This window comes from Aythya marila, assembly GCF_965140915.1.
Source record: "Aythya marila genome assembly, chromosome: 4".
Classification (NCBI taxonomy): Eukaryota; Metazoa; Chordata; class Aves; order Anseriformes; family Anatidae; genus Aythya; species Aythya marila.
Window position 1 is genome coordinate 9,400,245 of NC_139045.1, and position 12,648 is coordinate 9,412,892.

The 12,648-nt window shown below is 38.1% G+C and overlaps 1 protein-coding gene across 1 annotated transcript in view; it reads right to left on the reverse strand.

The window, feature by feature from the left end:
- PDLIM5 (PDZ and LIM domain 5) overlaps positions 1–12,648 on the reverse strand; it is a 130,137-nt gene that overhangs the window by 50,531 nt on the left and 66,958 nt on the right. Inside the window, 4 exon segments of the mRNA XM_082758810.1 lie at positions 1,212–1,248; positions 2,808–2,980; positions 7,410–7,825; positions 9,800–9,842. Coding sequence (XP_082614936.1) covers positions 1,212–1,248; positions 2,808–2,980; positions 7,410–7,825; positions 9,800–9,842 — 669 coding nt within the window.

Here is a 12,648-nt window from a genome sequence, read left to right on the forward strand (position 1 = left end):
TCCGAAAGTAGATGCAGACAGCCCTCTTCATCCTTTTCCCCACCCCTGAATCAAAGAAATACCATTTCTTATTCTCTTGTTCACTGCTATCTGCTTTCTAACAACCTACAGTAACTCAAACTTAGCAATGCAAGACTCCTTTAAGGCAAAAAGAACAGCAACAGCCATCTCCTCTCCCTCTCTGGGAGATTCAACCACCCAAGTTGTTCTGCATTAAATACGTATTTTTTTTGTCAACTAGTGATTAGCACAAAAACATTTTCATCTCATTTTTTATACATCAGTAGGAAAGTGTTAGAAAAGTATAGAAAAGGCTAGAAGTTCTCTCGCAGTAAGGCTAGTGAAATATATTTTTTCTTTTTTTTCTTTTTTTTTTCCCTTTTTTTTTTTTTTTCTTTTTGCAAAGCAGATGGAAAAGAAGAAAAGAAGTGTTTGTATTTTGCTTTTGCAACTTGGGTAAAATCACTGGACATTAAGAACACGTGCTGAGACTTCATGGTGCCAGTCACGTAATTTTGTGTATTTGGGGCTAAAGACGTGCATGGGAACCTTTTCCCTGTGGAAAGAAGTGACAGAAGAAAAATAAGAACGAAAGAAATAAAGGTTTGTCTTAAGCAGTTTCACAAGTGAGCATGCAATCTCCATGCACTACTGATATCTATACATCTCCTTCCTGTCTTTCAAACTGTCAGATCCAGCATTAGGCAAAGTCTAACACAGTCTAAAAGTCTAAAGGAAGACTCCCACCAACTGCACAAGCTGTTAGATTTAGCCACTAGTTGGTCCCCATTTTGAACAATGCTTATCCCAAAGCAAGGAGACAGCTGACCCTAGTTCGCCATCTAGAATGGTAATATTTTCCAGCTACATCTTGAAATCTGATCCACACTCACAAGTCAAAAACGCCTGGTTAGATTTAGGAAAAGAAAACATGTTGACAAGCTGACCTCGAACAGAAAAGCAAACCAGTCCAAGTTTATGGAAAAGCTCAAACTCCTGCGCAAACATTAATACCAGACTGCACAAACAGATTTAAAAACGCCGGTCTATGCAGAAAGAGATCTTGATTTTTACATGCTGAAGTAAAAGGCAATAAAAGAAGCAACATTTTAAAAACACCCAGACCTCACACAAATGCAAAAGTAACACACTATCAGTTATGAATTAAGACATGCAAATTATTAATGTAATAATGTAAAACATCAACTCACTTAGTCTTCTTTGCAGCTTCATGTTCTGGTTCTTTCACTGCAAGAAAACAGAAAATCTTGACTTTCTATGGCACTGTCAGCACCACCAAACACCGAGATTCTCCCCTGTGCCAAACCATTCACCCCAATAGGAAATTACAACAAGTATCGTTAGGACTCCTCAATTCTAAATATGTCCTAAGGGAAATGAGATATGTCTATAAACTTCAAGAGCCCCTTTGCCAGCACAATTGCAATTGCTGGTCTCTGTCCTGTCCCTTGGCCCACTGTCCATGTTGGCATCGAGAAAGGTGTGAGAAGGGTGAAGAGGAGTGGAAGTTTGGAGGCATTTCTTTTGGACAAACATCCAGAGGGTTTATATCAGGTGACAATCCAAGCATCTGTTTGATGACAGGCTATAACTGCAGACAGGATAATGTAAAATTTCAACCCTGCTGTAAGTTTGGCAAACGTACTTGCCATCATGGTCTTGTAGTAATTGCCAACATGATTAATTTATCAATACTGGATTAGAACGCAGATACGTTATTTGACATTCAGGTCTCATATTCTGCCCTTAAAACAGATTAATGAAGAGAATCCAAAGATAGATAATGATGCATTACTAGTGCAACACAGGACCACAAAGCAATCTGTTAACCGTCCAAACTCAGAATATTTTTCACCCATGTACATTAATCCTCACAGGGGAGATGTTATCAGTGGTCTCTAGTGCAATTCTGCCAGAGAACTGATATTTGATTTAATCAAATCTGCCCCCAGGGAGGGAGTCCATTTTCTTCACTGCCTTAATTTTAGTATTAGGAAAATAATAACTTATTTTAGTATTAGCTGTAAAAAGCAAAAGAATGAAATACCCCAGTCTGAACATGACAGAGCTCCAATGTCCTGATAGCACTTCTGACAACTTTTACAGTGTTATAGATCACAGACAATAAATCACAACTGGGAGCATAACATGAAATTAAAGTTTCATCATAAAACTATATGACTGGGAAAGACCACCTCTGCATTTTCAGTTCCAGTCCATAGGACATGTAGTTGTAACATATCATAAACAAAGAATGGAAATAAACTGAGGAGCTATGGATTTGTGCTCCTGACTGGTTAAAATCACTGCAGATTTTACACCTTTCTATGACCATCAAAGATTTTCTAAATGCCTGAAAAAGCTTTATTTTTTCTTTGCACTTTCTGAGGCATTAAATTTGAACAGAAGTGTTGCCATTTTGGTGATGCTGGGGCGGGGAAGAAATAACTACATATCTGCCAACTTCTTTAGGAGTAAAGGCTATTTTTAAGGTTTATTTAGAACATTAAAATCCCAGTCAAACAGGAATAATGTCCAGTAATGTATATGTCCTGAGGCATTTAGCAATTACAGGAGTTTTATAAAAATATTTTCCTACTACAGTCTTCTGAAACTGTTTTCCTCTTAAAGCTCACCAAAATTCTCCCTACTGGATTTATTATCCATGAGGTGAAATGTAATACATGTGACTGAATGGGTTTATTATTTCCCCTCCCCATTAGCTTTTAAAAACGCCTATCTGCCCAAGGCCATTACTTTTATTTCTTTAACATCAAACTACTCACTGTGATCAGTGCCGGTGATTTGGGCAAGGATGCGGAAGGAGCGTGACTGGGTGGTGCCTGTCCGGGGATGCCAGTCCTCAGTGTCTTCGATCAGTCGCTTCTTGCTGGCATCGCTGTGAGTAGGGGTGTGGTAGAACTCCGTATAGGTATCGACAATGTGCTTCCGCGGGGGGCTGCATCAAAGAGAGAAGAGAATAGTGAGCTAAGAACTCCACAAAATATCTAGTTTAGGGTAACTACACAGCCATTGTCAGATATGTGGCTTTTCACAGTGATTAAAGGCAGCTTCTGAGTTTGGATACAGCAGTGAGCTCTACAAGCACATGTGAATGCAGGCTCAGTTCTCTGAACCAAATACAGTTTAATAATCACTCTAATCCAACTAGAATATTTTTATTTGTTTCACTACTGGAACATTTAAAACAGTAAAAATCAGTATTATCAAGACATGTACATATTTAAACATTTACCGTTTGGGTGGGATTTTCCTTGGAGATGACAGAATAAGACAGCAAGAGAAAGTTTTCCCAGTGTAAACAGGAAAAAGAGAAAAAGAAAACAAGAAATAAAGTAAGAAGTTTGAAACAAAAGTACAGCTAATTATTCTATTGGACTGATTTAATGGGAAAGGACACTGAAACCCAATAAACAGTGATATTCTCATTCTGCTACCAAAACCTCGGTACAGGGCTCCCAGTCTTTAATTTGAATTTAACCTACAGTGAGTACCTTACAGAAATAAGAAGGGACTTTGTTTTGATAAAACAGTGCAGTCAATTAGGATCTGGTTAAGTGCCTTGGACAAATTCTCCCCTCCGTTCACAGGAGGCAAAGCACTAGGTATGTGCAAGGTCACCCAGTACATGCAAAGTTTTTTGCAATTGGTACGACCGGGGATGAAGCTGTGTATTTTGAAAATGTAGCTAGCGATGCTCTAGAGCATAACATGAAGTTATCGATGTTCTCTGAAAGTCAAACAAGTAGGGTGTTGATTTCATCTGGAATTTTTCTCCTCAATAACCTACATGCTATTATCAGTCCCTGGATTAGCAGACCTATAAAAACAGAGGATTTTGAAGCTTTACTTGAAGTAAATGATCTAAAGAACAAGTAAAGACACTGATCAGTTAAAGGAAAGAACCCAAGATTCCTACTAATGTATTCCTAAATTCTGTATTAGTTATCTCAAAACATTTATCCTTCAGGCCCTCTGTATGTGCATTTATTTTACAAAGTCTACAGGAGATAACTTGTACAAAACTAGCTCCTAGGAAAAGATAATTCTATGAAAAAGAAAACTTTTAAAAGTCAACTTCTATTTTTGCCACTACTTCCTCACTGCTTTTTTAATGGCCAAAGTGTTTCTAGTAAAGAAAGGTGGAATATATGAATGAGAATGTTGTACATTATTGTCAACAAGAAAGAATTAGTCCCATTCAATGGAATGCATTAATAAATACTTGAAAGAATACTCGACACTTGAATGATATGAAAGCTATCATTCAAAATTAAAGCAAAGATTGGATTTACACACAATATTAGTGAAGTAAATGTACTTATCCAGGAAGGAGGGGGATAGAAACAATAGTGGTATTTCCAGGACAGAGTAAAAGAAATCCAAAGAAAATGAAGTAAAGCAACAACACAGTTAATAGCAAGAATAAAATCTGAAAATGAAAGCAGTCATTAAAGATGTAGAGTTACATGGAAATGTAATTATTTACATGCAGATGACTGCATTCTAGCAACTACCACAGTGAAATAAGTAGTCTTTCACAGTTGATGATAGTGGTATCAAACAAAATATCCTGCTGATTTCTCTCCCCTCGCTTTCTTTTTGCGGATCCTCCACCGCTTCCTTTTTTAAAGGCTTGATGGTAATGAGTCACTAAGGCACGAGGTGGTGCCAGAGACAAAGGAATATTCAATGAGACCGGCTTAGTCTTGACTCACTCTTGAGGCAAGAGCAGAAATGACAAGCCAGTAAAATCTCATAAAATCACAAAATACAGATCGCATAAATTATAATGTACAGATGTTGCTATTATTTTTTTGTACGAATTCAACATCTGGCCCTTCATTCCATACTCCTCAAGACATTTTTCCTTTTATACTGTATTTCACCATTTACTAGTTGTATTGCCAACACCAATTAGCCATAGGTGCAGCAAGAATTTACCGATACACACAAACACCACACGAATGTTTTCTGGAATTATAATTAAAAAAAAAAAAAAAAAATGCTGCAAAGTTTAACACGGTGAAAAGCAAAATCACATCATCTTCAATGCAGACAAAACCATTAGCTACACTGAGAAGTTACTAAAAAAGCTGAAGCTGTTTTGCAAAATTTAAATATAAAACCCTGTAAGAGCTTTATATAACATAGTTTTGTTTGCAAAACAGTAATACATGCTGGTTATTCCAACAAGAAAAACGACCATAATTCAACTCCAGTGCTGTTGATACTAACTTCGTCACTGTTGTTATCTGCAAGGGAAAAAAGGTTTTCATTCATTAATACATTTTTTGCTTCTTGAAATATTTATTATAGGATCTTCCAAATCCAAGCTCTGGCAAAGCCATATATACAGAGTCAAACTTTAAACCATCAAGAGAACCTATAATGGAAAAACTTAGTCCAGCTGAGTTAAAATTTTGAGTGAAGTCTGTGGACATCTTACCTGTTTTAAGCAGCAAGCACTTTCTCAAGTGAGAGTTGTCAAGAAGGTCTTGATAAAAATACAATTGTATACAGCCTAGTGAAGCCAAATTGCTCTCTTTTTATGCCAGGAGTAAACAAGAGAAACAAAACTTCCTTCCCCATCCTGAAGTAAAGGCAAATAGTTTATATCCTGAATGGGATTAGGGGGAAGTTAGGAGGAAGGAAGGAAGGAACCAAAAATTCTGAATACAACAGGGTGCTGTGTCTGGAGAATTGTATTCACTCAGCAGAGCTAACTATAAACAAGATGCAAATATACAAGTTGTCCTTTTTTTTTTTTTTTGTGTGTGTTTCTTTGTTTTTGAAAAAAGGAGTACAAAAAAGAAGCAAAATGTTTTGTTTTGTTTTTTGAGATTGATCAATTTTTCTAAACTTCAACTTTCTTGACATTTCAAAAATACCTTCAATTCCACTTAAAATGGGGAGATGGTTTTATTTATCAAACTACATCATCTACAGTGATGCTTAAACAAGTAAAACTAAGCAAGTTGGGTAGCTGCAGAACAACATAATCACTTTAACGTTTCTTTGTTCACTTGCTTTTGTATTCTACTTTTGGATTGCAAGACTAGTATTTAAGTCACATTTAATTCCAGCTAAAACTCTGCTGTAAGAAAGATAGCAAAATAAAGTTTTGTTGATTTGTAGTTGATGTTTCATTGTTCTTGTTATTTGTTTGTTTGTTTTTCCCCAGCTCCAAATGCTTTTAAGATTTCCCAAACCAGACCTGCATGGCTGGCAGCAAGACAGGGATTTCCTAACCTACCAGCGATGATACTCCTCAGTCACTATCATTCATTCACTAAACATAAGGCAGGGCAGGTACCCATGTGTACCCAGTGACCCTGTGTTGATCATTAAATGCTTACTTTATGCCTCCAGCACTTCCTTCCAGGAGACTTAATTTTGTTGCTATTGTTCATTTTTTTTTCCGTACTGATTACTGCTTTTGAATACTCCTTACGTGTTACTTGGTAAAGCAGCATTCCTAGAAAGCGAGAGAGTTTGGCAACATGTGATCAGGAAGCAAGTCCTTGGGATCTCCTGCTTTCATCCCACCTCTGCACAGTACGGACTCCTGCCATCATCTGTTTAAGACTAGCTTTAAAGTCACCATGACAATGGTCTCATATAAAATGCATATGGGCAGCTGTATATGAATGTGTGTATAGAAAATACTAGTACTGCAATGTAAGGGGAATGGGTGCGTAAAGAAGTGTTTTTCTCCATGAGAAGACCACCTGAAACTGTGATTTATTTTTTTAGTTGATGTGGATGTGTACCTTTCTGTAGGTTTCTTCATATACTTAGGCTCAGAGGAGATCAGATGAGATGGGCACTGGGCCTACTCCTCCTGCCCCTTTCTGTTGAAGAATTGGAAATACTAGCCACAGCCTTCAGGTTTTAAGTTTTAAGTTTTTGAGACTGAAAATAAGTCAAGAAAACCCAAAAAGCAAGAAGATGGTCAATAATGATCAACATCAAAGGTCGCCGATCCTTCTTGACAGGCCACTCTCCACCTCCAAGTGCCTGCTGCTTTCAGCCTCTATGTTGGGACCCAACAGACACAGTGAGACACAGGTGTCCAAATGAATGCTGGGCTTGTTGCAAGGTCTGAAACACATCGTGATACAACCCATCTTGGTGTGGTCTGTTGTAATTTAGGTGTGACACCATAAACTGGTACAGTTTCATTATTAAATCCTCACAGACTCAGCCCTTCAAAACACCCCTTTTCCAAGACATGTTATTCCTCAAAGATTTGCTTCTGGCAATTGGGTGGCACACCCGAGATGTGTTTTCCTCAGCCCTCGAACAAGCCCAGCTTTTTTCCTGTGAGGAAAAGACCCTCACAGCAAAAAAAAAATCCCACCTACCCATTTTGCTGTTTACTGTCACCCTGGTTCTCTCTGAATCCTCGTCGCGGCCCCTCCGCCACCTCCTGGGCACCGTCGCCGACATGGCCGCTCGGGGCGGCATTGTGCGTGGCGGGCTGCCGTGGGACATTAACGGCAGGTTTAGCAGTGCTCGGTGCGGGTGGCCACCCATCAGCGTTAGGCTTGGCGTTAACATGCAGTCCTGGTGCAGCAAACGGGGCTGGGGCGGGGGGCACGGCCGCCGCCTGGGCTGGGGTGAAGGCGGAGGATGGTGATGGGATGGAGGTGACTTTTGAGGACGTCACAGCTCCGAAGGGCCTCGGGGTCTTATTGTAAGCCACGCTGGCTGTGGCAGTGAATTTGGGTGCAGCAGCAGAGGCAATGGGCACAGGCTTAACTACTTCTTTAGGTTCTTCCTATGTGAGATAAAAAAAAAATACACACACAAAAACACACCAACCACATGCACATTCCTCAGAACGTATTTTCAGTGCTGTTGAGAGAGGCAACCCGCCTAGTGTGAAGTAAGAGGAATGAACATCACAGAAGCAAGCTTTACCAAGAGCGTTGTCAACAAGCACATGGAAAAAAATGAGCCATGCATTTAGGAAAGGGAATGACCCAAGCATGCACAGTCAGTCAAAATGAAATCCCATGATGCTAACTCCTCACATCACATCCAGAACAGACACCCCACAAATCAAATTCAAGACAAACTGAAGAACCACACCATTGCAAAACCCACTGGGTAATTCATGTGGAAAAAATTAGCGTTTTTTAAAAAACACATTCCACCTCTCAAACCCAATTCAAGATATGCACGTTCCCAATATGCAAACTGCATGTGCATGCATACGCACACACACACACTATACATTGATTTGTTGATAGGGGCCTCAAGGGAGGAACGAGGGGCCCTTCAGCTCATTTATTAGAGGCCAGTGCTTCGGGCCCAAGCTGGCTTGTCAACTCCACTCGACTACAAGGACAAAGGCTTCCCTGGCCAAAATACAGGCTGGCTCCTATCCCTGCTTCAGACACTGGGACCAGGTGCCACTTGAGTGGCTGAGTCACAACTTTGTAACTCAAGGTCGACATGGGTTATAGTTTCCAGATGGAGAAGTGCAAGACTGATACCATCTGACATACTAAAGCCACATGGGAAAACAAAAGTGTGGCTATCCTGGGGTCAGAGATATGAGGGAGCAGCCATTTGTTCCTTTTTCTCTCTCGTTCTATAAAGTTCTCTTTAGAGCAACTGTAGATTGGGAGAAAAAAAAAAAAAAAAAAAAAAAAAAGTCCCTTCGCAACCTCCAACCTATTCCAGAATATTTTATCAGTTTTTCTTAAACATAATCTCCCCAGAATATTTTTTTACACACAGGAGGACCACTCAGCTCTAAGTGGTTCACAGAGACAACTGCCGTCCAGTGAACATTCAGTTTTGTAGTTTGTCAAGTTTGGTGAGGTGACTTAGAGGGGAAAGGAAGCCCCCTAACTCATTTTAGCATCTGAGAATGTTTATTTCTATTCCATCTGTCCAATGAAGTCTGCATATACACTCATCAAATCAAAACTCTCAAAAAAAAAAAAAAAGTGAATTCAGTGGGTTGTTGTTTTTTTGTTTGCTTGTTTGTTTTCAAGGAGCTGTATTTTAACAAGGTGGTGCCAAACTGCGTGCCTTTCAAATCAGGTCTGGCAGGACAGTAATACAATTATTTATGTCCACTTAAGAGGATTTTCCAGTATATGCTTGATGAGAGAGATGCCCAGCCATTTGTAAGCATTTTTAGGTTTGTAAATAGACTACTTATCAACAGTTTTTGAAACTGTTGCTTGAGGACATAACATTAAAAGGAGTCAAGAACAAATAAACCCCCAGGGCTCTAAGTAAAGTGAGATGAATTGTTCTTTGAAACTCTGTATTTAGATAAGCTTCTTTCAAATACAAAGGGGGATTTCAGTACCTATTAAAAAAGGAAAAAAAAAAAAAAAAAAAAAAGGAAAGGAAAAGAAACTGCCTATAAAAAAAAAAAGCAACAACGTACTACAGTTTTTCTCTTAAGGATATAGAAAAACTTCAGCTTTATCTTTCTAAAAAAAAGCCCCAAAAGTTGGAAGATAACATTTATTCACTTTTTTTTCCTTTTTTTTTTTTTTTTTTTTTTTTTTGTGGATGATCATTTGCCAGTTCTCTTGATTCTTTTTTGAGTGAGTGAAAAAAAATATCACTCAGATCCAAAAGTTGCAGTAGTCTTAACGTAACACATGGAAATCAAGCACGTTATATTGAAAGGAAAGTTTGAATGCTAGTGCTTATCAACAACAGGGTTTGACAGATGGGTAACAGTGCCACATGCTACATTTCTCAGTTGTGATGATGAACATACCTTCGGTACATGAATGAGATCAGGTTTTGGTACAGAAGCAACTCTGAAAGAGAAAAACACACATAATTGTAAAAACAAATGCTTTAATATTTAAGTATTTCCCTTTTCCAACTCACTATGTCCACCCACAGATATATAAATTATATCATTTGTTTCCTCTAAGGGAAACAAGAAGCATTCAAGTTGAACCTACTCCATCGTAGTTAATATAGGGCAAAAGCAAAAACAAACTAGACGAGTTTATCCAGATACAACATTAGGAACTCTAGCATTTGTCACCAAGTACTAATTCATTTAGAAATTCATAATAATGTATCACCAGTCAGGAGACAGTCAAAATTTGCTTATTGCTTTCCTTCCTTTCAAACTCAGAAAGTTCTGGTCAGACAAATTGCATTTTAAAGAGCATAACCCTTATCCAGGCTTAAAACTGAAAGCTTCCTTTTAAAACAATAAAAGTCCTTCTAAACAGCTTAACAACTTAAATAATACAGGATCTTTTGGTACATTCTCTGGCCTTCAAAGGTAAACTTAATATCACTTGAACTCCACAGTAGATAGCAAAAAAAATTCTTCCAAACAATGAGTACATTGAAACTACCACTGGGTGGTGGGAAGTAAAGGAAGTATCATAATGGAAAGGGCGAAGAAGATAAAGAATTAACAGATTTCATTATACCTAAACTGAACTTGTAATATGTGATAGGTAAAAGCATCTCACTTGATTTATCGTCTTTTCAGATTTGCACGCATGTATGTGCAAAAACACACACCCTGAATTTTATTTTTATTTTTTTTCCAAATGCAATAGAACAACATAAAGTCCAACTCACTGACAACACTGACAACACTGCTGCTGATACAATTTAGTCTTTTCTTGATGTTTTGGTAGAAAATTGCTTTCCTGCCACATTTCAAAACATTTCTGGCCATATTTGGTAGCTGCTCAGAGAGCTGGGACAACATTAATCATATCCTGCCTGAAATCATGCAAACCTGATTTCCTAAAAATCTTCTAAAAAGGGTTTTGCTGAACTGAAGCTGAGTTATCATATCTAAAAGAAAGTTTGCCAATGAGGCAAAAAAGTTTGTTTGGAGAACAGGGAACAGAAGCTACATTTTAATTAAACACATCTACTGTATAAACCAGCCTTACTACTCTAGCAGCTAGATTCAAATCTAGCTAGATTTGAAGTAGGCATGCTGTCCCATATAAGTGACGTCTTTTCAACTTTTAACAAATATATTTTTTCCTTGTTAATAGCTGATTAAAATGTTTACTTCATTTACTTCTTCCCTGAAAGCCATTTGGCCCACGAGGCCCATCTGATACCAACAACAGCTTTCCTGTTGTTTCGGTCCAGCAACTAGCTTATAAAAAAAAAGGGGAGATGAATATAAACCCACATGCTATGTTATCAAAATAAATAAATAAATAAACAAACAAATACGGAAAAAAAGCAGAGAATAATGAGGAGAAAAAAAATCATAAACCAATACTACAGTTCACAAGAATATCATTTTGTGCACTTTGCCTTCATCATTTGTGCATCACCGATGACATGCATCATGTCCACATCAACAATAATTCTCAGATAGAGCGTTTCCCTGCTCTGAGGAAGAGGTCTGTTCTCCGGTTTCCCACAGAGTTTGCAGCCTATGAGAACACTGACCTCTGGCCCTCCAAAGCACCAGGGTGCATCGTTAATCATGCCTAATTGTGGACTTGTCAATTGGCAGCGACAAAAGCAACAAGAAGAAAAAAAATGACAACACATATGGAAACTCTTCTTTCTTTTTTAAAGACTAGAGTAGAAGAAGATTCTTCTGTATTTTAGATATGTATTTTATAATAAAGTAACTTGCAATGTTTTGTGTATTTATTAAACTGATCTAACAGTTAGAAGTAGAAAGATAGTCACTATTCAAATCAACTCCCAAATTTCATGGCTGAGGAAAAAATAAAGTTTGCAAAAGTTGGAACCTGAAGTTTCAGTCTACAAGAGAAATGCATTTCATTAGTTTCACAATATAATTAAATTTAAGTTTGCAATGTATGAAGATGGCTCTGTGCTCACCTATACAGCACTTAACAAAAATTATTTCAAACATTACTTCCAGATGATCTGAAGAGATTCTTCAAAATTAGTCTTCAAAAATGCCATTAAAAGGGGGCAGAGGGAGGGGGAAGGAAGGGGGGGGGGGCTTGATAACTACAATGTTTCCAATGTTCTTTTAACATTGGAGCCAGACAGCATAACATTGCTTTACTTCCCCCAAACATACTTGAAACAAGGACATAAATTTGCGTGTCCCAGACATACTTCAAACAGTTTAGCTTGGCCTTGTTGACTTCAGACCATAATCAGACTAAAATCTGTGATTTATCCAGCGTTGCATAAAGAAAATGCTCACCCAGCAAACTGAGCCACCAGGATCTGAATGTGAAAAATGCACGGTGGTTAGACAAGACAGTACAAGAGGAAAAGCACAGTTCACGTTGAAGAGCAAAACATGTCCATGTCCAACACATACATTTACGAAAATACTTGCTACAGTGCTTACATCTTGGCTATTGCCCTTGGAATTGGGAAAGATATTACAAAATCTGTAGAGCAAGAAGTAATTTAACTACAGAATCTTGCACTTTTTTTTTTTTTTTTTTTTAAGCTGTTATCATGTAGTTTCCTACCTAGCAATTAGATGTGAAGATTTCATGCTACTTCGGTTAAATGGGGTGATGCAGTGATACCTGATGATAGAGGCTTTCAGAAGGAGATGACTTTCCTGCCCTGTTACTACTTATTAGAAAAGCAGGACAGTTTGAAGCAGGGTATTTTCTGAGTGAT